This window comes from Ananas comosus, linkage group 20, assembly GCF_001540865.1.
Source record: "Ananas comosus cultivar F153 linkage group 20, ASM154086v1, whole genome shotgun sequence".
In the NCBI taxonomy this organism is placed as follows: domain Eukaryota; kingdom Viridiplantae; phylum Streptophyta; class Magnoliopsida; order Poales; family Bromeliaceae; genus Ananas; species Ananas comosus.
This window is the reverse complement of record NC_033640.1, coordinates 430,621-458,475: the sequence shown is the minus strand read 5'-3', so window position 1 is coordinate 458,475 and position 27,855 is coordinate 430,621. Positions and strand designations below refer to the sequence as shown.

General features: G+C 33.7%; 3 protein-coding genes across 3 annotated transcripts; all 3 read right to left on the bottom strand.

Annotated features, from left to right (window-relative positions):
• On the bottom strand, positions 8-1,287 carry LOC109725336 (glucuronoxylan 4-O-methyltransferase 2). The gene has a single exon (XM_020254491.1). It carries the CDS (start codon positions 1,237-1,239, stop codon positions 415-417), a length of 825 nt encoding a protein of 274 aa, XP_020110080.1. The 5' UTR covers positions 1,240-1,287; the 3' UTR covers positions 8-414.
• Positions 8,388-9,998, bottom strand: LOC109725443. The gene has a single exon (XM_020254631.1). It carries the CDS (start codon positions 9,643-9,645, stop codon positions 8,806-8,808), a length of 840 nt encoding a protein of 279 aa, XP_020110220.1. The 5' UTR covers positions 9,646-9,998; the 3' UTR covers positions 8,388-8,805.
• LOC109725774 (sphingosine-1-phosphate lyase) lies at positions 20,332-27,595 on the bottom strand. Its single transcript, XM_020255121.1, has 15 exons — positions 27,362-27,595; positions 27,223-27,268; positions 25,707-25,858; positions 25,547-25,606; positions 25,109-25,333; positions 24,558-24,699; positions 24,319-24,369; positions 24,114-24,205; positions 22,940-23,066; positions 22,706-22,721; positions 22,079-22,186; positions 21,907-21,961; positions 21,675-21,821; positions 20,996-21,074; positions 20,332-20,851 (listed from the first exon to the last, which is right to left on the bottom strand). The coding sequence occupies exons 1-15, from the start codon at positions 27,568-27,570 to the stop codon at positions 20,729-20,731; spliced, it is 1,632 nt and encodes a 543-aa protein (XP_020110710.1). The 5' UTR covers positions 27,571-27,595; the 3' UTR covers positions 20,332-20,728.

Here is a 27,855-nt window from a genome sequence, read left to right as displayed (position 1 = left end):
ATATCTGTTATAAGTGGTACTTGAGCTTATTATCACTGTCCATTGATCAACCTCAAATTGAACATTTTACAGCTACAAATAAAACAATCCAATCATCTATTCACTAAATGAATGAAAAAATAGAACTATTCTACATGATAATGCGCACAAAGATTACAATGCAGATGCACAAACAAGTATAAATTCGTGATTCACTTTTTGTCTGAAAACTTTACAGAAGAGCTTCTGTTTCGACCGGATTTTTCAGTAGCATAGAACATGAAATAGATTCGAAAAATCCAGCTTTTTTTTTCCCCACATCACTCAATAGAATTGCATCTGTTTCCAATTTCTTCATAATTCCTACTCAAATTGAATCCGAAAACTCGAGAAAGAGAGAGCGAATTCTTCACCTACTGAATCGCGAAAGCAGGCTCAGCTGCAAAATCTGCCGGAATTGGATCTTCCTCTGATCCTGAAATGCCAAAGCCGCCCTTTCGAAGAGATCAAATTCTCACTGCACAAGAACTCCCACGAGTACCACTTCTCGATCGTGCGATCGACGTTATGCACCAGGACATCGGTCGAATTCCCCGCCCTCGCGAGCAACGCAGCCGTGTAGATCGCGGCCATCCGTCCCGGCTCCTCCGGCCCCCCGCCGCGGCCCGGCCCGTCGACCACAACCACATCCCACCGCACCTTATTCACAATCTCCGGCAATCCCCGCAGTGCCAGCCGGCATCTCGATTCGTACGTCGGCCCGTCGTTCGGCCGACAAGCCGGAGTCACTCTCGCATACTCGAGCAACTCGTATGCTTGTTTTGCCATCACTTCACATTCGATGTAGTAGATTCCGATTCCCTCGATCCCTCGGGCGCGAACTCTGTCGAATTCTTCGAATTCTTCGTTGACGAGGAAGATGATGGTGTGTCCTGCGGCGTTCGACATGGCGAGATCGAGCAACTGGGGGGTGATTCCGAAGAAGAGGATGTTGCGGGGGGATCTGGTGGAGATGAGGGTTTGGAGGAGGAGGAGCTCTTTGGGGGAGAAGGGGTCTGAATCTGAAGAAGGGGGGGTGGGGGGTGGGGGTTTGGGAGTTTGGGGATTCGAGGAGCGGAGGTGATTTCGGGAGGAGAGGGGAGGGGGAGGGGGGGGTGTGGGGATTGGATCTGAGGTGATGCTTGTGAGAATTAGGAGCCTGATGAAGGAGATTGTTGAGAATATGATCAGGAGGAGGAAGATGAGCTTTTTTGGTGTCATCTCCCTCTCCCCCTCCCCCTTCTTCTTCTTCTTCTTCTTCTTCTCTCTCTCTCTCTCTCTTCTTCTTCTCTCTCTCTCTCTTTCTTCTTCTTCTCTCTCTCTCTCTCTTTCTCTCTTCTTCTTCTCTCTCTCTCTCTCTCTTCTTCTTCTCTCTCTCTCTCTTTCTTCTTCTTCTCTCTCTCTCTCTCTTTCTCTCTTCTTCTTCTCTCTCTCTCTCTCTCTTCTTCTTCTCTCTCTCTCTCTTTCTTCTTCTTCTCTCTCTCTCTCTCTTTCTCTCTTCTTCTTCTCTCTCTCTCTCTCTCTTCTTCTTCTCTCTCTCTCTCTTTCTTCTTCTTCTCTCTCTCTCTCTCTTTCTCTCTTCTTCTTCTCTCTCTCTCTCTCTCTTCTTCTTCTCTCTCTCTCTCTTTCTTCTTCTTCTCTCTCTCTCTCTCTTTCTCTCTTCTTCTTCTCTCTCTCTCTCTCTCTTCTTCTTCTTCTCTCTCTCTCCCCTTCTTCTTCTTCTTCTTCCTCTCTCTCTCTCTCTTTCTCTCTCTCTCTTCTTCTTCTTCTTTTCTCTCTCTTTCTCTTCTTCTTCTCTCTCTCTCTCTCTCTCCTCCTCTTCTTCTTCTTCTTCTTCTTTTTCTTCTTCTTCTCTCTCTCTCTCTCTCTCCTCCTCTTCTTCTTCTTCTTCTTCTTTTTCTTCTTCTCTCTTTTTTTTCACTCTCTCTCTCTCCACCCTTATTCTGCTTCTTCTTCTCTTTTTTTTTTTTTCTTCTTCTTCTTCCTCTTCTTTTAGTTGCTGCAGTTGATGATGCTTATGGTTACTGTTGTATTTGACTCGAAATTTGATTATTGAGTTTGATTTTATATTTCATCAACAGTTTTACAGTGTGATAAATTTTTTAAAAAAAATATATTATGATGAAAAAAAAGGTTTTTTTTTTTTTTTGCCGTGAAGTTCACTCTCTCTTTGCCCGTAATTTTTTTCTACAAAAATTTTTTCACGTAAGTTCTTATGTTCCGTTTTATTTTACTGCTTTATGATTTATCTGCTTTACGATCGCGTTTTTCGTTTATATTTGTGTGATTGTCGTAACAGTTGTTTTGATGATTCTTGTTGAATTTTTTGCTCCAAAACATTCACAAGGCTAAGAATGGTGGAGTAGGTAATGAACTGGGGAGGATGACACTCCTTTTTTTAATTCACATCTCTCTGTGTTTTGTGTGTAACTTTCTTGTGACATTTTTTTAGTGATGTTTAGAACCCTTGATTTTTCTAGAGAGAGAAAATAAGGACAATTTTTTTTTTGCTGCTGGTGCTGCTGGCAGTTTCTCTCTCTCTCAGGGCCTGTTTGGTAACGAGATCCATCGAAGCGGAGTTTGGTCAAAAATATATACATGTATAATATTTCGTATTTTTTTGTAAAAATTTATAAAAAATATATGAGTGAGGCTACTATACTATCGGAAGCACGGAGCCTTCTAACTCGTTTTCGATATTACGACTTTCGAATCGTCAATCGGCTCCGTTAAATTTGATCTAGAGTATTTGAAGTAACTAGAAAATAAATTTTATGATTTTACGATATCATTTGCCTAGCGAACGAAGGGGCTCAAAATCAACGGCTAAAAAAAAAAAGCTTACAAAATATAATAATATGACATTAAAATTTTAAATCAAAGACATTGATCTTGTTTTATAGTATAAAAAATTTTCTATCAAAATTTCACGTGATTTAGATATTTCTACACCGTTAAACTTGCAAACGGTTCACTACGGCCATTGAAATTTGTTGATTTTGAGCTCATTCGATCACTAGACAAATGATATCGAAAAATAATAAAATTTATTTTCTAGGTACTCCAAATACTCTGGATCAAGTTTAACGGAGCCGATCGACAATTCGAAAGTCCCAACATTGAAAACGAGCTGGAAGCACGAAAGGCTCCGTGCTTTCGATAGCATAGTAGCCTCACTCAAAATATATATGTAATATGATATACAAAGAAAATAATATATTCTTTAATTATATTTTTATTTTATCGTACGTAATATAATGTAATCTCTCAATAATATTAGATAATGTATTAGTTGGAGCCTTGGAGGTGGGGCTTTCGGAGTTTAACCCTCACTTACTAGATGAGGATAGGGAGAGTCAGGTGTGGAGAAACAACTTTAGTGAAAAGCTCTTCAATGATATCGATCTGCTGTCGCATATTAATATTGTCTTCATAAAAAATTTATTAGATATTTTTTAATATTAAAATTAAAATATATATATTTAAAGAAGTCGACTTCGGTGGTAGGCTCTCCACTGAAATATTCTTTCAGAAAAGGAAAAAGTAAAATCAATTTAAAATTGGCTTCCATGTGAAATAAAAGAGTTAAAATCCATCCAATGGTTGAATTTGTTGGTGATGTAAAAATTATTTTGGTTTGTTGGAATAGTTAAGTGTAAGGAGTTGGTGGCAGGGAACAATAAATTGTATGTTTGCTTTTAGGATTCCCTTCAATTAAGAGGGGAAAATGCTTTGGGTCCCAAATGTTGGCAAATCTATATAATACTAGTGTAGTAACCCGCGCGATGCGGCGGATAAATAATAAAAGAAAAAATAAAAAATATTAAAGAGGATGAAGAAAGGAGTTTGGAAAATAAAAATTCAAGTGTGTTTTATTTTTTAGGTAGGAAAATATATGAATTGAACTAACCAATATAACCATTGAAATTGATAATTGTCTAGAATCACCATTTAAAGAAAAAATCTACAAAAGTCGTATGAAGATGGAGATGATAATGTTGCAATCATGACGACGATGGCGATGAAAATCTTATAGAAGTTTGCATGATTTTGCACCCTTTTGAGCATGAAATGGTTAGAACTGCCACATCAATTATGAAATCAAAACTAACCTCTCCTCTTTTAATTTTGCATATTAAGAATTGTTTGAGGGAGAAGAAAGAACTTATATTGAAGAGGAAAAACTCAGTAACGTATAAATTAAAAGCACATTGATTATATGTCATTGAATAGAGAGAAGGGGAGGGGAAAAGCCATGATAAAGATTAATTTTAAAAAAAGGTTAGTGAGGGTGGAGGAAAACTTGCCACATGGCAAAATCATTGAGGATTCATATAGGTTAATAGATTTTAAAATATTTGTACTAATTAATTAAAATTTTTATATTAATTAATTAGTATATTTGTTTATTATTTTTTAGATAACACTTTATTATATAGGGTAAACTTCGAATACTCCGTGGTTTCACGTTTTCTCACTTTAATATTCTATGATTTAAAGTGTATCAAGTTAGGTTCTGTGGTTTCACACTTTTTCACTTTAGTATACCACAAGTGTATCAAGTTAGTATCCTGTGTTTTTATTTTTCTCTTTTTATTGTCCATTTCACTAATTTTTTTCGTTAAATCAGTGACAAAGTTAAAATTAAAAAATACTAAAGTGAATATTCGATAAATCTATGTAGGATATCTAAAGTTTTTTGTATATAATTAACGAAATATTAATAGAGGGAAAAAACCAGTGACAAAATTAGAGTACTAAAATAAATATTTGATAAACCTAGGTAGAGTATTTGAAGTTTTTTGTATATAATTTAACGAAATATTAACAGAGGAGCCGACTAAAAGAGAAAAATGAAACCATAAGGTACTGAATTAATGCACTTTAAACCACAGGGTACTGAAGTGAAAAAGTGAGAAATCAGAAGATACTAGATTGATATACTTTAAAGCACAGGATACTAAAGTGAAAAAATATGAAATCGCAGGGGTGGTATTTGAAGTTTTCCATATTAAATAACACTACAATCCACTACAAATTCGAGCAAGTCTGTGAGAAAAGATGTGTCCTTAAGATAGTCTATCTTAGCATTTCTCCTTCTCTTTTAAGTATTAATTATCCACAAATTTATTTTATAATCTGTGTTAGAATATAACATTCTCTAGTGATTCTCCTTGACAACACATCCATAACTAATTTATTAGATTATTTTTCTTAATAATTAACATTGGTGGATACTTTTCTTATATTTTTATTTTTATCATTTTGTAGTTCAAAATGTTGTATTTTGTTCTCCTATATAGTCTAAAACATTTTTACTTTGCCACTTTGCGGTTTCAAATTTTTTTTATTTTGACATCCTATTTTATTTAGAATATTTTGGTAAAATAAAAATTAAACCATATGAAGACAAAGTAAAATTTTATAAACTACATAGCGGCAAAGTGAAAATGATACTACACCGCAGAGGGCGACCCACAGAGATACCATAAGACCATATTAATAACATATTTTGCAACTTGAATTTATCTTAATCGATAATTAACACTCTAGGTAATTTAGTTATATCACAAATGAAGGGAACCCATTTGAAATTTAAAATTTAAATTTAAATTTAAATTTAAACCATTAGGCTAAAAAGGATTCAACATGGATAATTTCAACAAAAAAAGGAACAAACAATGGCCCATAATCAAAATGCAAGATGAATAGTTTGGGGCAATAAATTGGTTTTTGGGCCCTTTAATGGTTCTTGTAGACACATGATCCAATTGGCCCATATTTAATTGGCTCTGTGTGAAATAAATAGGAGAAAATCAAATTACGTGAAATCAAAGTCAAAATTTATCCCATATCTTATATAAAATAATTATTTATCTCCAAAGCTTTAATCAATTAAAAAATAATATTTTAAATATAGTTATATCCAAAAGCAAAAAACCCTATATTCCAAAAACAAGCTTTTAAATTGTACACAAATTGGGGGAATTTTTTTTTTTTTATGAGAAATCATTTACATCACCATCCCCACAATGTACTTTATTATTTTGCTAATGACATTTAATTAATTTAAATTTAATTTTAGTTTAATTTAATAATAATTAATACAACCTCCCATTCAACAGGGACCTATCCCAATTCCCAACAAAGTACACTGCTCAATAAAGTTCCCTCAACTCTACAGTTCACTATATACAACCTACACCCACATTAAATTAAAACATTATTAACTCAAATTAAAATTTTAAAATATAATTAGATAAATTTATTTTTTTATTTTTAAAATTATTAAATTAATTTTTATTTTTTTTAATATGTGACGCCTCGAAGTTGCATCACATTTGGCCTTATCCTCACCTCATTTTTATTTTTTAAATATTTATTTAACTAAACCCCTCAAGATACTTAATACTAATCCCACCGACCCCACTTTCAATTTCCCAAAATGCCCTTCCATAAAAAAGTTAGCACTAAAATATTTAGATTTAATTATTTATTTAGTAGTATTTATATATTTTTTGGTAGCATATTTTATTAAATAACAATAAACTTTAATTAGATTAGATATCACATATTAAATTATTATAAAATATTACAAAAATTGGGCAATAAAATCAAAGCTTCTATATTCTTTATATAAAGTTTGCGGTATTTCTATTTTATTTAAAATTTGTTCACAGCTCACATAAAATAATTAAAATGCCTAAAATTCTTTTATAAATATTTGTTTTTATACTTGATCTTCTGTTTTTATAAATATTTTAAAACTATTGAATTTAGTCCCACATTATTACTATTGTCACTGCTTGGAGCATCATACATTATGTGATTTAATTGAGTAATATAATAAGGTTTTATTTTATTATTATACGCTTAAAGATGATGAAAAAGAAATTAGTAAATAGGAAAAAATTGGATGGGGAGAAAATAAAAAAAAATTCTTTACTTTTTTTTATCATTTCAAAGCGTAGAATAATTACTCTAGCTATATTATAGGATAAGCTTCAAATACCATTTAAGTAGTTTCGTACTTTTCCACTCTAATACCGTTTGATTTAAACTGTATCAATTTAGTATCCTGTAGTTTTTTTTTTCTTTTTTCGTCGTCAGCTCTGTAAACATTTCGTTAAATTTTATATAAAAAAACTTTAGATATCTCACCTAGGTTTATCGAGTATTCACTTTAATACCTTTTAGTTTTAATTTTATCACTGATTTAACGAAAAAATCTGATAAAAAGATAAAAATAAAACTACAGAATACTAAATTAATACACTTTAAACTAAGGATTAAAGTGTCGAAACATGCTGGCGCGGTACAGCACGGTGCGTGTCGGGCCGTGTCGATGCCTGCCGGTCAAAAAAACATATGTGTGCCGACATGAAATGACATGAGATATTTATTTATTTTTTAGCAATAAAATATACTAATTATTTATTGTATATTTTTATCAAATCTTTTGAACTTTGTAGAGAAAATTATCTACTAATTTTAAGAATAGAGAATTTTAAGTTGTGTCTATTGGCATGAAAGCTGTATCGTATCGATATTCTATTGTACGGCACGATGGATACGGTCTGTCTTGATGAGAATTTTAATCCTTGCTTTAAATTATAGAATAGTAAAATAAATAAGTGCCAAACTTACCTGTACCCAAAAAAGCGACAAAATAGTAAATTACGTAATAATAATAATAATAATAATAATAATGAAATTTTAATGGCGAAAAGTAGAGATATCTTTAGTAGAGGAGAATAAAGTGCAAAAAAGAGGAGGGAATTTTAGTGCTTTGGCTCATAAAGTTTTTTCCTCTCGTAGTGGCATTTACGATAATTCGCGAGAAAGGAAGGGCGAATTTTATTACACACCGTGACACCGTACATGATAAAGCATTGTACCTACTGCAAAAACAAAGCGACGAGTCATGTCTCGGGATTTTCTTCGGTGTAACGGTTACATTTCCCAATCGAACGGTCGATAATAGGTCGCGATTTACGAAATCCACGTGTCAACATCATTCTCCGTTAAAAGTGGTATATATATATATATATTTTTGGTAACAACAACAGCTACGTAGATTGTGCCATAATAGTTTACTTAGCCACCAAGTAATTTCTCAACTCAAAAGGGGACCGCAATGTGTTATTTAAAGCGTAACAATATCTACTTAGTCCCTGAAACTAAATAGTTTTACAGTGGAACCCTCTAAATTTTCTCACATGCATCTCAAGAAGAAAAACTTGAGTACAATGTTACAAATTTAACTTAAAATAACAATAAGAGATTTTAATGGTCAAAACCTGTAATATTTAGAAAAATTTGGACGTACTCAGTTTTAAATTTCGCATTTTACAGGGATTGTCCGTACATTTTACTCACGTCGAAAATTTAAAGTTAAATAATATATAACGGCGACAAACCGACCAGGCCACATAAGGGAGTTCTCTGAACCGGGTCCACCACACGACGACACGTGTCGTCGCTCCATTCGTTACATTCACTTGTTTTATCTAAATAAAATAATAATAATAAAACTCTTACATCAAAAAAGCCAAAAATACCCATCATATTAGTAGGCCAAAAATATACAAAATACACAAAACCAAATTTTAAAAAAAAAGCCACAACTAAAAATTACAACAACGCCACAACTCGTGTTCTTATTATTTTTTTTTTTTACTACTTTTCTATTTTCTTTTTCTATTTTTTTTTTTTACTTTTTTCCCCCCTAATTTTCGAAAATTAAACCAAAAAAAGGAAAATATTAAAAATAAAGAACACTTCTCTTCAGACACCCGGACGCCAAAGCCCCCAAAAACGCGGATTGAATAATCCCGTCACGTCCGCCCACCCCCTCCGCCTCTCCACCTCCACCTCCACCTCCACCTCCACCGCCACCGCCTCCTTCGCACCTTCTCTAGTATCCTCGCTCTCCCTACTAGCCTCTTCTAGAAGCTTCTCCTCCCCCGCTTCTAGAAGCTTCTCCCCCTCCTCAACGGCCACCGCAACCGCCTCTTCCCCCTCCCCCTCCGCCTCCTTTATAACCGCCTCTCCATCGTCGCAAACGCTCCTCGTTTCGCTGCTCATGATCCCCCTCTTCGCTTTAGCTTTCTCTCTCTTCTCCGACGATCGCCGCTCCCGCCGCCGCGTCGCCCTCGCTCCGCCGCCGCAGCCGCCGGCGTGGAGCTCCGATTGCGCGGCGGCGACGTGGTCCTCGTACGCGTCGATCGCCTGGTGGATGAGCTCGCGATCGGGGGAGCAGTCCCACCGGCTCCAGAAGCTGCGGTAGCAGTCGAAGCACCCGCAGCTGAAGAGCGCCCGGTGCTGCTGCTGCTGCTGCTGCGCCGCCGCCGCAGCGGCGGGCGTGCGGAAGAGCCGCCGCTCCGCCGGCGACGCCGCGGCGGAGGGCGGCGGCGCGGGGCCGTTCATGGACCAGGTGATGAGGTACGCAAGCACCTCCTTGTCGTCGTCCCCGAGCGCCGCGGTGAGGGCGACGATCGCCGCGGGGAGGAGCCGGAGCACCGCCATGGCGTCCGCCGCGGCCCCGGCGGAGGAGGACGACGACGACGACGACGACGACGGAGATGGATGGATCCGTCCCTTCCCCTTCGGGTAAAGGTTCTTCATGCCTCTTTCTCTCTCTATATATGCTTTTGCTTCGTCTTCCACCTTATTATGCTGCTACTCTTTGTTTGATGCTTCTTCACCTCACCTCGAAATCGCTTTAGAGAGAGAAAGTGAAAGAGGACAGAGATTAGGGTTTATCTCGCAGTAAAGGGATCGGTGTGGAGAGAGAGAGAGAGAGAGAGAGAGAGTACAGAGAGAGGGGAGAGGAGGAGGTGTCGATGCTCTTAAAAGGGGGAAAATGTATCGATCGTCCCCCACCCATCCTGAATTTGAAACGTGGTCCCTGTACGTCCGTCATTAAACACTTCGCATGTGTACCATTTTTTAAGTCTCAAAATAAAAAGATTAGTAATTTATTATACTGAATATATATAAAATAAAACTATAAAAATATATTAAATCTATCTAAATTATGAATTATTTTAAATTCTGAATCTACTATTTTATTATTAAAATATATTTAATTTTACTAGGAGATCATGTGTATATATTTCAACATTTAAATAGTTAGTTTTACTAGGAGATCACGTATATATTTCAACATTTAGATTTATCTATTTTAACAGTTATAATTAAACTATATTATACAATTTATATAAGAATTATATTTTTGTTAAAGTAAATTGTATATCATAAATTTGTATTCAAAAAGCTATTAAATAGCATGAGTTAAAGTTAAATTTAACATGTGAATGAAAATTAGAAAAAAGTTGAATTGTAGTAGAGGTGGCAATCCAGTTTGCTGTTTGCAACCTCGTGTTTGGTTCGAAATGAACTCGAGATCGAATTACTCGTTTAGTAAATGAGTCGAACAGGAGCTGAGGCCAGCTCGCTCGTGTTCGGCTCGATAACAGCTCGAATACGCATATTTTATATTTATATAATTTATATTTATATACAAAAATAAATAATTATATATAATATATATTTTTATTATTTAATTTTTAGCAAAATAAAAATGTAAAGTCGAGGTCAATTTAAAAAAATTTATTTATATGTAAAGTTTTAACCATTAGATCAAAATCTAATGTGTAAAATTTTATAAATTTATTATATATATATAAAGAGAGAGAATTTTGCTAGAATACTATCGGTAGTAAATCGAGCCGTTTACTACCGATTTGTTTTCGATGATAGAGCTTCCAAATTAATGATCGGCACCGTTAAACATGATCTAAACTATTTAAACTATCTAGAAATCAAATTTCACACATTTTCGATATTGTTCTCTTGTCCATCAAGTGAACAGAAAAATGAATGGCTGTAAATGAATATCCTTCAAAAAGTGATGATACAATTTTTATATTTGAGATCTAGAGTCTAGATCTTATTTTAAATAGTTCAAAGAATTTTTTAATAAAAATTTAGTTGATTTGAACACTCTTCTATACCGTTAAACGAGCAAACGGACCATATCGACCATTAAAATTATAGATTTTGTGACCCTTTGATCATTCAGTTAGTGATGCCAAAAAATCATGAAATTTGATTTCTAGATAATTTAAATGGTCTAGATCATGTTCAACGGTGCCGATCGTCAATTTGGAAGCTCTATCATAAAAAACAAATCGGTAGTAAACCTAGCAGTTTACTACCGATAGTAGCCCAGTCAAACTATATATATATATATATATATATATATAATTTAATTTTTTTAATTTATTGTTAGTTGGCCAGCTCGTGTTCCGCTCGTTTATTAACGAGCCGAACACAAATTGTATTTTTTGACTCGATACTTTAACGAGTTAGCTCGTGTTCGGCTCATTTATTAAACGAGCCGAACACGAGTTGGTTTCAGCTCGCTCCTGTTCCGGTCATTGACATCCCTAGATTGCAGTCCAAATATACAACAAAAATAAGTGTAAGTGTAAACTTCAATTTGGCCTGTAGTGGTATAATATATTTTTATTCTGTCATTCCCCATTGTTAGAAGTTGCACTTGGCTACGTTGTGATTTAGCATATTTTTATTTTATCTTTTTGCAATTTAAATTATTATTGTTTCAGTTTAAGAATCTGCTGGTGGATAGAATAATATTATATTGTTTATGAAAAAATGTTTAATTTTCTATCTGATCTGATGGTATATTTTTTTGGGTAAAATAAAAATAAATTATAAAATAGTTAAATGGATAAACTTTTTAAAATTATGAAGTGGCAATGGAGGACTAAATTGCAATATTCAGATAGTGGAGGGACGATCCTGACATTATAACTCGCTTATTAAAGAGAGAGAAAGGCCAACGACTGCTTTCCTCGGCCCGCGCGCACGGTGACCGCATAGCGCCGGTCGAGACCGTACGGTCGGCCACCTAACAAAAGAAATCGTTAACCCCCGCAACCCCCCCCGCATAGAAATTCTATGCGCGCCGCACGAACTAGATCGATCACCTTACTTGCCCAACGGTCGAGATCCTATCGTATAGATAGTTTCTATACGGGCAGTCGTACTGCGGGGTTAGGTTTCGAACCGGGAATTGGTGCGCTCTCGGATTAGCCGCGAACCCTTTTTGGGTTTAAAAAAAGCGGGACAATATACGCAGGGAGTGTAAATTTTTTTGAAAATTTTATTGACATGACAAAAATCCCCGATACATTAGTACCAGTATTATCTGTGCAATTGCCTCTATACTTTTAAATTATTTTTAATAAAAAAATTTTTCGATTAAATATATTTTATTATTTTAAAATTTAAAAAATTAATTTTTTAATTTTTCGATATTATTTTAAAAGCTTATGACTAAAAATTATTATAATTGATAAATTTTAATATTCAATATAAATTCTTGCTAGTTCAACTGTGTAAAAGAATTAAATTAATTGAATTTTTGATAAAAAATTTTATTATCTATTTAGATAAAGATTAATAACTTGCATCTTAATTTGAAAGTTTTAAATTTTTTTTTCAATATGTTGTTTGATTTTGGCCGTTTATTTTACATCCGCTTAATAAGTTTTATTATAGTTTAAAAAAATTACAAATTTTGTTTTCTAAAAGCTCCTGTAAATTATATTTAGCGGTATAGATCGTTGATTCGAATGCTCTATTATCGAAAATAATTTATAAATACAAAAATCTCTAGTAGCTTACTTTATATATTATATATAGAGAGAGAGATAGAGAGAGTTCAGCTATGGTGCTTGTAAAAGTACCAAATACTTAATGTTACAAATTTTTTACCGTTATATTATACTATTCAACCAATCACTCACTCAATGCTAGGGGGCCTATATCATCATAACCGCACATCCCTTAATCCAATGACCAAAAACCTACAAATATTAATAATTTGGTACTTTTAAAAACATAGAAGCTCAATTCTCTCTCTCTCTATATATATATAGAGTACGGCTGGGATACTATCGATAGCATCAAGGGCATAATGTTATCGAATTTTTCACCGTTAACCCTTTGATTATTTTTACCCGTTAAATTATATTATTCAACCAACCATCCACTCAACCCTGTGAGACCCACACCATCCTAACTGCATATTTTTAATCCAAATACTAAAAAACTAATAGCACCAATAATTTGGTGCTATTAATAGTATTCCAGTCTAGCTACATATATATATATAGAGAGAGAGAGAGAGTTGGACTGGGCTACTATTAGTAGCAAAATCTCATTGTTGCTACCAGTTTTTTAGCCTTTGGATCAACTCTTTTTATTATTTCTAACCATTGGATTAAATAATATAACCCAGTGGGGACCACTCAACCCTAAGGAGACCATTCAACTCTAACCGACTAATATCATCCTGACCCTACAATTTTTCATCCAAGAGTTAAAAACTTGATAGCAAAAAGAGTATTTTACTATTAATAGTATTCCAGCCTAATTCTATATATATATATATATATATATATATATATAAAATAATAATAATTAGGTTTCAAATTTTAAATTTTGAATATCAATGATCAAATCCTTACCACATGTAGTATGATGGTCAATATGATTTTGTACTCTATTAGAATCTTAGCAGTATTTTGGTGTAGAAGGTAGATAGCTTGTTTTCCATATGGACGGAAAAGTCGTCCTAAATTTTTTTACAGCCTTTCGAAATTCTAAAGCAGCGCACTTAGTCGCAGTATTATTAAATTAGACTAAAATTAACTAATTAAATCACGTCTAACTTGGTTTGACCAAATTGAGATACTAACCTAGTCAGGTTTGGTCCTAACAGCCTCTTAATTTGCAAGGAGACCTCTATATCTACTTTTAATTTTTTTATTTTCAAAATACCTTTCTAAACTTTAAATTTCATTAGTTAGAATTGTATTTGAAGTAGTTTCTATAAATCGAAATATATTAGATGATTCTTAAATTTTGAAGGATATATTAGATATTATTTTTAAAAACATTGTTTTGTATTTTGAAAGAAATAGATGTCTCGAACTTGAAACTATAAATTAATCCCATGTGTTATAGTGTACGAACATCCAACGAAGCTGTAGAAAAATTGGACCGCTCCAATTCATAATTTCATATTCGATAAATAAAGTCTTATATATTCTATAGATTACGTATGTATATTACCAAGCCTTTTGAATCGTAATCTGTATAGGTAATAATATTTTGATTATAACTATACTTTTGACCGTCGAATTTTGTAGCGAGTGATATTTTTACTCTCAAACTATAATTTATTTTAATTTTTTGCTCAATTTTTTTAAAATATAATAATTATGTTTTACAATTCAATTTAGGTAATCAGCTAATAGTATTATACTAATATAATAATGATGTGATATTTTAGTGATTATTATAATTATAATACAATTGTATCAACTTAATTAAATTACGAGATTTAATGATAACGAATTAAATAATTTGAATCAAAGATTATAAAAAATTAAACTCCGCTAAAGAGCTATATAGGCCTCTAAGATTTAGGGCAAAAAAATGTAAGAAAAATGCTATTTGTATATTTAGATGTGTAAAGTCACTTATTCTAAAATTTATAATTTTTAATTATTTTTAATGTTTTTAAAATTGATAAGATTAGTAAAAAAAATAATTATCTTTAAATGAATATATAAGTTTAGGATAAATTTCAAATTATCACCTCTGTAGTTTCGTTCTTCCTCACTTTATTACCCTGTGGTTTTGTTGTCCTCTGTTTTGTTGGCTTTTTCGTTAATATTCCGTTAAATTATATACAACAAGCTTCAGATATTTCATCTAAGTTTATTGAATATTCAATTTAGTACTTTTTAATTTTAACTTTATCACAGACGTAATGAAAAGAAATTAGTAGAGGGAACAATAAAAAAATAAAATTACGAGATACTAAATTAATACACTTTAAATTATATAGTACGTAAAAAAAAAAAAAAAGAAAAAAGTGTGGAACTGACTGTGTGGTGTTACAAATTTTTTCTAAAATATTTGTAGTTCATATATAGGGTCAATTTCATTTGTGCCCCTCTAAACTTTAAAAATATCACAGATGTCCCTATAAATTTGATTATATCATAATTATCCCTACAAATACTTATTATATTTCAAATATACCCTTAACCTTACTATTCATGTCTTTATAGAATGATAAAATATTTAGATTATCATAAATATGGTCGAAATGTCCATTTTATCCTTAACTTCTAAAATTTTTTACAAAAGTATTTTAGCATGATATATTTATTTTAAAATATTAAAATAAACAGTAAAATATATTATTTTACTGCTGTGTGGTTTATAAAATAAGATACTAAAATAAAATACTTTATATCATTTATTTTAAAATTCGAGATACCAAAGCACAGAAATTTGTGCTAATTCAAATAACTTAATTCACATCATGCATATATATATATATTTAAGTTATATTTTGAATAAATTGTTTAACTTTATTTTAAGGAGTCAATTGATACTTTAAATAATTTTTTGCTAAATTTTTTTTAATTAATTTTTTTTTATTTTTTAGCTCAACATGTCAGGATTATATATATTTTTTTAATTGATAAAAAAATTATCTCTAAATGTAGGTTATTTATAAATTTAAAAGAGTATTTATAAACGTATAAATAATTTTATAGTCAGTTAAATATTTTAAGATGGTAATGACAATAAGGGCAAAGTTGAAATTTTATTTGTTGTTTATTCAAAATTGATAATAAATTAGTGTAAAAATTATTTTCGAAAGTTTTTTTTAAAAAAAATGTTATTTATGATATTTTCATTTTTATAGAGGTATTCATGATATTAGACTTATTTGGGAGGATAGTGATGAAATTTTTCCGTATATATAAATGTACTGTCATGATGGTTCAAAATGCAGTTTAGCATTTTGAACGGATTCGCTGAGCAAACAAATAAATGCTCATAATAATATTTCTCCCGTACATATACAGCAGAAAATTTGGTATTTATTGCTTGGTTAATTGGTTTTGTGCCGTATATGTGGCGGGTGTTGTCACGTGCCTACCTGAATCTGTTCCGGATAACGATCCAACGCATCCTATCAGATTGGGACGTAACAACGCTCCCCCGCACCCCCGCCCCTACAGGTCTTTTTCTCTCCAAAAGCGCCATACAAAAAAAATGTTTTTCCAAAAAAAAGAGGAAAAGCAGAAAACGAGAGGTCCCCTTCGCTTATTCTTATCTTCTTGTCTAGTGGCTACTGCTCTCCTCATCCAACCCATGAATTTGGAGGGAGGGCTTGGTAACAGGTCCCGCCAATTGGAGGGAGGGCATAGTGAGTAGGGAGGGAGTATGGATACTCAAAATTTTATCCGAACTCGAATCCGAATGAAATGAATATATTCGATGTTAAATGAATATGGATTCGGATATGAATATTAAAAATAGAAACCCGAAGGATATGGATTCGAATATGAATTTTGACTNTATATATTCGATGTTATATTTGAATTTTTATTTTAAAAATTTAGGTTTAATATAATATATTTTGAAATATTGAAAAAAAAATTTAATTATTTCGGGTTCAAATTTTCGGGTTCGGGTTCGGATTCGGGTTTCGGATTTTTGGTCAGGTTCGGTTTTGGATATGGATTTTTAAAATCCGTCGAGTTTGAGTTCGGGTTCGGGTCCGAGTCTTGGGTTTGGAGTCGGGTTCGGGTTCAGATTTTTGAAACTTCGCTCCGAATCCGACCCGTTGACATCTCTAATAATGAGAGGTCCCGCCAATAAATAAATATATTACATTTTTGGTTTTTTTTATGTATGCAATCCGTTATATTAGGATTAATTTCATACAAGTCCCTACAAATATGATGAATGTTAAATATATTCCTACTTCAACTTTCTTGACGTCTTCAAATATGTCCCTTCCGTTAAAATTCGTTGGAAAATTTTAGTTAACCATAGATTGAATACTTTATTCTGATTAATTTTTGACATTTTTATCCCTCTTATATTATATTGTTATGATTTTTGGAGAGATATATTTGTGATGGTAAAATTGAAAATATAAACGGTTTTCTAACGGTTCTTTAACGGTAATAAACCAGATGGATATTTTTGAAAATATTAAAATTTTTATAGGGACAACATATGAAAGTTGAACTTTGTAGGGATATATTTATCATTTATTATGTTTACAGGAACCTGTATGAAATTAACTCGCTATATTGTGATTCTCAAATTTTAGTTCTAACTCAATTTCCATTCATAAATGATTTGTGCCGATAGATTAGTTCGATCTAAAATTTGAGAAAAAGGGTGAACGATTTGTGTCGATGGATTTGTTCGATCCAAAACTTCAGATAAAGGGTGAACGATTTGTGTCGATGGATTTTTTCGATCCAAAACTTGAGATACAATGTGTGGGCCAAAAAACGATTCATAAGTAGTTGTTAATGAAGTTGAAGTTACCAAATTTTGAGGAGTCGGTATCAATTTATGCCTGATTGCTCCACATATAGTTCCTCTAACCGCATTTTCTAAACGAACAAGAGCCAATCCGAATTGATCTTTAGTTTCTAGCTCAAGTCCCTTGGTTTTTAGCAATCAAGTTACACAATTTAATTTTATATTATTGATTAAATATTGTCAAATTATTAATGTTAAAGTGATATAAAATGTTGTGATTGATGATATAATAATAATAATAAAATATTATTATTATTGTATATCAATTATTTATCAAAATTTAGCAAATTAAATTAAATTATAATTTGAGATAAAAATTGCGACAAACTAAAATTTGGAAACTAAAACTATACCTCATAGTTTGAGGACCAAAGGTGTAATTTAGCTTAAAAAAAAAAAAAAAACTTCAAATACCACCTTGTGCTTTCGCACTTTATCACTTTAGTACCTGTGGTTTAAAATGTATCAATTTAATGATATATGGTTTCATTTTTATTTTTTTATTATCAATTTTATTAATATTTTTCGTTAAATCAGTGACAAAATTAAGGCTAAAGAATACTAAAGTGAATATTCGATAAACCTATGTACGGTATCTGAAATTTTTTTGTATATAATTTAATAAAATATTAACGAAAAAGCTGACGAAAAGATAAAAATAAAATTACATAATACTAACTTAATATACTTTAAATCATATAGTATTAAAGTGAGAAATTACGAAATTATAGAAGTAATATTCGAAGTTCACTAAAAAAAAAAAAAAAAAAAAAAAAAAAAAAAAAAAAAACACTCACGGGTAGAGAGAGAAAGTGGCCACAGCGCTGAATAGTGGCAGAGAGAGACAGGGTGAACACTAAACAGTGGTCCACCGCATCAGCATGGGGTTTAAAGTTTAAACCTGACTCGGGGTTGGGGTCGTCGTTGTTGGGTAATTGGATACTCTTGAAGAAAAGGATGAACAGGGTTTAGCCTTTGTTTGGGATTGCGGGGAGATTATGTTACGTGCGGTGAGAAAGTACGTTAGAAAAATATTCTGTTTGTTTCCGTACATAATATTATTTTTCATATATCACGATGAGTTGGTTATGATATATTTTCTACGGTCCTATCGGAGAATACAGAAATATATTCCTACTTTTTTTTTTCTCAACTTCATTTTATTTTATCTAATAGCGTTAGATAGATATCAATATCAAACTAAGCCTTAATAAGAGAAAGGCCAAATCTTTACTCCGTGGCATAGCTTATTTATATTTTGATATTCCATAATTTAAAAAATAACATTTAATTATTTTATAATTTTACTTTTGTTTCAACGAAAAAAATCAATCTCAAATAGAATAATAAAATAATTTTTTTAAAAAAGTATAGAATAGTATCCTATTTGGTAGTAGATTTTTATAGTAAAATAAAAATAATAAAATTATAAGATAGTTAAGTATATCTTTTAAATTAGAAAATAAAAATGTAAAAATATACTATATTATAGAATAATTAAGTGCAACATTTTTAAACTAAAGATTGGTAAAGTGAAGAGACGCTCATTATAAGGGGGCAAATTCAAGTTTACCATAAGAAAAAAAAATTTTCCTTAGACTTACACGTACTAATATATTGAGTTAAGCAACAATGGAAAAAAGAGCAGAGCTGTTTATTCCCGTGTTATTTAAAATATCCAAATCGGAGTACAATACCATAACATGAATTAGATTATTTAAAATTTTTAAAAATTAAATTTTATAATTTTCAACACTATTTGTCTAATATTCGTATAGCTCAAAAATTGGTAATTTTAATGTACCCCACGGTAAATAAGATATTGACACCACTTACTGCAGTAATATGAAGCCGTTAGATAATTCTAATGAAAATATACTCTATACTTTTTAAAATAGTTTTAATCAAATAACACTTTTAAAAAAGCCTTTATCGAAGCCGAACAAGCCCAAACAGTCCGACTTTCCTATTACCCAGATTGTTGGGCATGGATCCTCGTAGAATAATCCAATTGCTTAAACTTCTGTGGCTCCATCGAACGACCAATTCAACTCACATCTAGGGATACAAAACGGGACGGATCTGGGGGTAAGAGCCCTGTCCCGCCTTCCGCCCCACCTCCCGTCTCGAATTCGTGACGGATTAAAAGTTATATTCCATAATCCGCCCCGCCTCGTAACCTGCCTCCCGCCGGTTTCCGAATCTGCCCCACGAACTAATATTTTTTATAAAATTATAATATTATTAATATTTTATAAAATATAAAATAATAATTTTTAATAATATTATATATATAATTAATAATATCAATTATAAAAATTAAAAATGTTAATCACAATTCAAAATAAAATTCAAAAATTTTAAATACATGAAAAATGAAAGCAATAAATTATTTGTATTTTAAACCTTGTTTGTAAATATATTATTTTTTAGGAATATTTTTTTAAAATATAAATAGTTTTCGGGACGGATTCGGGACGGGTCAAAATTTCTTCCCAAATTCATCTCGGATCATAAAATTATTCTTGTTTCAGTTTATTTTCTCTCGTTTACTGCCCAATTCGGGGCGGATTGGCGTGTGAGCTCCACCAATCCAGATCCGTTTGCATCCCTACTCACATCCAGTAGTGGTTATTGGATCCCGATTCTAGAAGTACAATCCAAAAGCTTATGGGGATTGTAAGGTAACATTCGAATAGAGAATTAAGTTTAGTCGTAAGTTTCAACACTGAAACATTCAAGGACACACAACAGCACAGATATGAAATTGCATTACCATACGAACAGAGAATTAAGTTTAGCATTAAATTTCAACACAGAAACATCCAAGGACATAAAACCACTCAATGGGATTCATCAGCACGGATATGAAATTGCATTTACCATTGTATAAACAAGTCAAGCAGCGCAGATACACAGATCATCATGTACGACACGTTACAATCTATGCCCATTTGACTATATGCTAACACGGGAGTAAACAAATAGAAATCACTAAAAGCTATTCAGCATATGTTTATTGTAAATGTGGCAACAGGAGTAGAAATGAAAATACACAGATTAACATGTACAACATGTTACAATTTTATACCCATTCGGTTATATGCTAACACAGGGAGTGAATAAATAGAAATCACTTGGAGATATTCAGCACATGTTTTTATTGTAAATGTGGTTAACAGAAATAGAGATGAAGAATAAAAGATGGTGTTGTATGATGTTTGTGTAGAGCTCAATAGCTCACCTAGCAAGTGCCATCCATGAATTCCACCAACAAATCCCGCACCATTCCTCGGTCCGGCATCTTCCCTGCCGCACCGTAGATCGGAGCCATCCCTCCGTCTATCGGGCCGGGGTTCTCTTTTACCTAAAAGAGAAGCCATAGAACAGCGCAGAGAATTAAGTAAAGGGGAGGCAAAATAAATGTAAAGAGGATTGCAGAAAATAATTAAACAAAAAAAAAACGAGAGAGAGAGAGAGAGAGAGAGAGAGAGAGAGAGAGAGCGCTTACAATTTTAACAGAATCTTTTAGATCGTTGAGGAAGTCTTCGAAAACAGTAACGTGTTGAAGGGTCACGCAAATATGAAGGCTGAGCGAAGAAGTGATTTGTTAGATGTTATAAACAATTTAACATTAATGTAGAATAAATATAAAAATTTAGGTAGTCCAATAAAGATCAAACATTAGCAGAGTGCACGGACGATATTCTCGGTTTATTTAATTCATCTCAATCTCTAGTTCGCTACAATCATGGTCTCCGTAGCATTCTACTTTGATTTATCCTTTATACCGTGCATTATAATTTTCTATAGATACATAAAGTTTTCCAATAGTCCTTTATAGACCTTATTGCGCGCGCGCGCGCACACAAAAACTATCATTTAATCTCGAAAAACATTCGTCAATGAATTGTTTTTATCACTGCGCACATTTGAAATTGTGCATCTCCGCCCCACAGCGTAGGGACAATTTGGCCTAAAAGTTGAAAATTGATCTTAAGTTGCAAAATTGAAAGCAGTATCATGTTTCCAAAACAGAAAAAAAAAAAAAAGAAGAAAAGAAAAGGTTTTTTATGTTGGGGGGGGTGTGGGGGGAAAGAAGATATTTTTTTAAATGAAATTGCTTTTTAGCTTTTCTTTGTCATGCATCGCACGAGATTAAACAATAGGTAGTAAAAACTAGGGTTTACCTGTTAGGTCTCTGCAAAGCACTCAGGTGCCACCCTTTCGACGACATTATATCGTTCACCTCAAAGATGTCGAGGACATTCGAGCCGAAAGCTATCACAGTCATGTGCGGTTTTCCAACGATAAACAACTGTGGAATCTCCTCTATCCTGTGGACAGGTCTCTGATGTTAAGAACATCTTGAGTTTTTCATTCACAAATGAAAATGAAGTGAAACTTTTTGTCGCAATTTACCCTTTCTGTATCTTCTTCGCTACTTCCATTATCTGTCTCGTATTTTCCAAGTATCCTAATAATAAGATAACAGGGGAGGTGCAACTTTTGTTTTAAGCATTGTAGTGAAACTTTGTATTAATCAAGTTCAGTTGGAAATAAAGGAAAAAAAGAAAAACAAGTTATTGTTTACCGTTCAGGCCTAGTGACATCATAGCGGCCCAAGCCCCGGCGATTAATCCACCAGGCCGGCTTCCTGCCATCGTAGGGGAAACGTACAGCCCGCCTGACCACTCAGTTACTGTAACAAGGAGATAAGGCCATGAATGAAAAAGAAAGGAGTTGCATTAGATATTTATTTTATAAAAACAAAATTTCAATAAAAAAAAAACCACCTTACACCAATCAAAGTTGTTGTTTTTTTGTATTAGTCAACCACAAGGAAGAAATATTTCCTAGATAAGAGTATCATCATCAGGTCATAACTTAGCATTTATTTTATTCAGTTTTCATCCTTTCTGTTGCCTTAAAAAAGTTCATATCTGTTGATTTTAGCCTACCTAACCTAATTAAGAAAATAGACTGATTGATCAGATAATTTGTGAATGAGTCCAACTATACTATCTCTTGATTTTAGGCTACCTAACCTAATTAAGAAAATAGAGTGATTGATCAGCTAATTTGCGAATGAGTCCAACTAGCAACCAATTTTCAATTTGGATGAAACTGAAAACCTTCAGAAAGTAGCATGCTTCAGAACAGAAGGAAAAATAATAATAACAATAATTCTTCAAAAATCATGTAAAGGACAATTACTTACCGGCAACAAATTGATGCTGTTGAAGATATCACCAATAGTCGATAGTGCAAAGCAAACAAAATGAATAATGAATTAGTACCCATCGATAATGAAGTCATAGAGTTCTTCAATCTTCAATAATCTACATCTAAAGAATTTCTGAAATAGTTTTTAGATGCCCTCAAAAAATTCAGTATGTTTCCTTCGAACTACGGAAGAGATTTATAGCTCAGCGTAAGCAGATAGATATTTTACCTTTCTAATTTCATGATTTCTGTAAAGAACTATACTCGTGCCCTTAGGAGCTAATCCATACTTATGGACATCTGTTGAAATGGATGTAACTCCTTTCACAGAGAAATCGAAAGGTGGAAGTGGATACCTGCATAATACAAACTGTTTAAAACTACAGTCGTATGGCCTTTGCGGGAAAACATAAATTAGAAGGTAAAAATGCAAAACTTACGGAATGATGCAATAAACTACTACTGGTTATCTTAAAGCATCTATATGACAGCACATGTTGCCGATAGGAATCATTCTGGAAATGGACCTAGACTACTAGTACGAAAATTAGATCACTATGTGTCATCATATCTTCATAAGAAAAGAATGAAGTGTGTAGTGCAGAGTACATTACATTGGCAGTGCAACTAACAATTCAAGTGGTTCTTAAAAATCTAAAGCTATGGAGTTCACTCATCAGCAACCAGCACTGTTTTGTCTGTTCTTTCTTGTAAATAATGCTCTTTCCTCTTCAAGTTTTTTTTTTTTTTTTTCCATTGATGCTGTGTCAACTTTCATTTCTGCTGTAACATGCCATGTGTTTTCCTCAATAGTACTAGTCAAAAACCTGAATTCATGTCCCTTCTCCACTTCTTCAAATTTGAAACTAAATTAAAGCGCTGAATAATGAATAGATCACAATGTTTCATTATATGCATACAAATACCATTACCAAAATGTCAACAAAACACTAAAAGGTCATCTACTATTGCATCCACTACTTAATGAATTGCCTCTCACAATATAAGTAGAAGTTATGGTTTGTTACATGAGGTATACTTGACATCAATATACCCAAGTAAATTTTTGCTTTTGTGGCCTCATGATTCGAGCTCTGATCTTCACTTCCACACTTGAAAATTCAGAATGCGGTTAGCATTTAATCTAGGTTCTAAGATGAGACCAATTTAGCATTCTAAACATGTCATGTACACGCCGGCATGCTAGGAAACTCTCAGATTAACTCTTTATTTGAAGATGAAGACGAAACCCACTTGAGATCTCATATACAATGTGTTTATTATTTTCTATTTGGTTCCAACTATTATTAAAGTGCAACAATGATAAAAGTGGAGTAGAACATAAAAACATAAGATGTTGAGTGTAACCGAATGCAATGGATTATCCCGCTAAGAATAAATACCCAAGCTTACGAGCAAATGGCAAAACGAAGCCACCAAGGCAAAGATCAACATGCAGGCAAATACCATAAGATGACGCCAGTTCTCCAAGCTCCTAAGTTGCAAAAATCATACTATCGAGTAAGTAACAAAGGAGGCAAAAACTCCACAAACAAATACCGTGACGCAGTCGAAATTTTTTTGGAGGATGTCCACAATTCAACATACTTCTATGGGATCGATAATGCCATGTGGAAATCCGGGTGCAGAACCAACAATCTGGAACAAGAAAAGCACGTTAGTGTTGAAAATCTAATCATTAATCCATTTTATGAGAAACTGATACTGTAAGCTATACCATAATTCTTGTTTACTTAGATCAATAGTGCAATAATGATATTAAACCACACTCCTGATCAACAGAAACATACGGAGTGTGGTACAAGAGTGGAGGACGAGTAAAATACCAGTATGGTGTTTCTGTTGATGCGTTGCTTTATTCCTTTAACGTCTGCAACAAAGTTCTTGTTTACGGGTACACGCCACAGCTTGATGTTGTAATATTGTGCAGCCTTGTCATATGCAGAATGTGCTGATTCAGGTATTATCCTGTTAAGTTAGCCAATTAGCAAGAGAGCAAGACAAATATGAACAGGGTTAATTACAAATTTAGTCCTGAATTTTGACCTAGTCTCACTTTCATCCTCATAGTTTCATTATAACAAATCAGCCCCTGAAGCTTGTAATGCATAACAATATAGTCTTTCTACAGGAATATTAGCTGCAAAAAGCACCATGTAACCAACATTGTAAGACTTCACTTATTTAAAATAGAAACCTTAACGACTAAATTGGAAATCGTGATTAAACATGAGGGACCAAATTGTCGAATTGACAGTGAGAGTGAAATCAAAATGGGATTCAAGATTGTTACGATTGAAATTCTAAAGACAAAATTGAAGTTCAGATCAAATTGCAAAGACTAAATTTCATAGAAACAACACCACTTATGACTCACATTTCTGGTTTAGTAATTCCCTTCTTCGACCTCATATAGTCACGAGATGTTTTAACAGCCAATAGTATGCTTTCTGTCCCTCCTGATGTCATGTTGCCACAAATTTGCCCTCCAGATGTCTTTTCCTTGCTGCCAAGAAGAGCAGCTGTCATCGCAACCACCTCCGCCTCAAAACGTGCCACACTCTGGAACACATCCTGGTGTAGCGGATTGGTGTGTGAAAACCTGAATTAAGATAATCGATATGATAACTACCATAATAATATCGAATACAACATGAATAGCTGACATTGTCCAACAGATATTCACATTTGTTTCCTTGCAAAACTAATTTTAATCTGAATATAACCCAATCTAGGTCAGGTTGGTCAATTTTAAATCAGGGACACAGTGATGGACTGAAAAGTATTAAGACTGCGCCATGTTGTCTCAACTTACATTGAATATGCCTCGTTTATCAGCGCAAAATGGCCATCAGACTCATTTCCAGCAATATATCTGCAGCATGAAAAGATTGATGAGCATTTAATTTATTGGAAACGGATCGGGTGATTTTGCGGCATCTGCTGATCTTCTAAATTTTTAATAGCAGACGTACACTGTACCAGAGCATTTGCCTTGCCAAACCACATCTTTAGCTTTTGCTTCTTTAAGTTCCTGAATTGCTCCTTCACTAAGCCCAACAATCGGTAACTCGGTTCTCCAGTTCTCTCTTTGAGACTTGCTTCCTGACTGCAACTTGTCAACAACCTAGTAGAAGATGCCAAGAACAGTAGTTAGAGCAAAGTGTTTAAGTAATAAACTTACTAAACAGCTACAAAAACAGTACAAAACCAGCAATAGAAATCCATTAGTTTCAATTCAGTTAAGTCTGTGTAATACATTGAACATGCATGCATGGCATACAAACAAATCATGTGTTTTAATGGTCTGAATGGCATTGTTGATGATTCCACAAAGTTGCTTCTTGAGTAAAGTTGTTCCTGGTAACACCGATAGTTTTGTTAAAGTTCTCCAATAGCTTTAAGGTTGTAAGTAGCTGATAGTGGGTATATAGCATTTAGGGGTTCTCATAATAGAAAGTAGATAGCAAGCGCCATATCGGGTGCCACGAACCTATAACGGCTTTTACAAAAAATTACTTAATATGCTATATTCCTTATAGAAAGTACATATGATTTTAAAGAAAAGATAACTAGACATTACCTCTTTCTAGTACTGCAAGGCATATTTAATCTCATTATCTAGAAGAATAATTTTAAAATATTATGATTTAGCAAACCAAAAGGACAAAAGAAAAACAGAAAATCTATAACCTATTTATAGGATTTTGATCATTTTATTTAATTTTAAAGCCCGACAGGATAAGACATTTTGACATGTTTGCAATTTTCAAGCTTTTGAGCTCATAGCGTCCTTTTCGGCCCTGTTTTATAGCGCCCATTTTAGCGAGCTAAAGCGGATGCTATGAACTCGCTCCGCTAAATTCCATTCTAAATATTATGATGTAGCTGTATCATAGTAATTTCGGTATAACAGTTGCTATTTAAAAAGAATGAATAGTTTCCTGTTGCAGTAGAGGGGAAATTTTCAAATAGAGCTTTTAATTTGGGGCTCAAAAGCTCCTCTTTTTTTTTTTTTACCCCTCACTTTGGACAGTAGCAAAAAAACACTCTTCACCTACCAACAAAATGCATGGCCCACAATTTTCACTTTTCTGGTGGTGGTTCCCATCACCATTTCTTACCATTGTAGGAGGAAGTTTCTAAAATGCTTTTTGGTTCTGTGGACCTCTGAACCATAAATGAGGGTTTGTTTGGGCAAAAGTACATTCTCAAACTCTGACACAAACTATAAAAGCCATGGCCAATTAAAAGAAGAGGAGGAGGAGGAGGAGGTTTCTCTCAATTTGGCACAAAGATCGAGGGATCTAGAATCCTAGATAACTCTACTATTTCCATTCGTTTTAAACAACTACTATTATTCCCCTTCCCATTCAATACCAACTTGAACAAAATAACCTACTCATGCACGCGAGGTCCACAGCACAGTAACTTAGATTTCTCTAATCACAACAATCGAATTCACTAAAAAAGATTCGAGTGATCACGAACCTTCCTCTTCTCCGATTCGATGTAGCCGCTCACTCCGGGAATCAACCTGATCCAACCGATCGAAAAGAGGATTAACCACCAAATTAGCCATTAATTATCCCAATCTAATGAGAAAGAGAGGGAGAGAGAGAGAGGTTACTTCGCGGAGCTCATGAGAAACCCTAGCACGGCGCCCTGGATCCCCTTCTCGTGGAGCACGGCGAGGGCGGAGTGGAGGGCGCGGGCGAGGAGGAGCGCGAGGAGAGGGGCGAGGACGAGCGCGACGGGCTCGTACTCGGCTAGGGCTTCGTTCGCCGCGGCGCGGAGTCGGAGCAAGGGCTCCTTCGCCATCGCCATCGCCATCGCCATTAGAGAGGTAGTAGAGAGAGATAGGAGGGGATGAGTCGACGGGTTTATATAGACCGGGGGAGTGTGAGAGGAGGCGACGAAGACGACGCATTTCATTCGGTGTAACGGTGATATGCCACGGATCCTTGAGTATGACATGTGGGCCCCGCGAAAGTGGAGTCCACGTGTTAGTACCGTGGCTATGATTGGGATGATTATTCTCTGAACCAGAGATATCCGTACATTTGGTGTACCCCACCACATCTACCCTCTACATAACCATGGAATTTATTTGAATTTATCAAT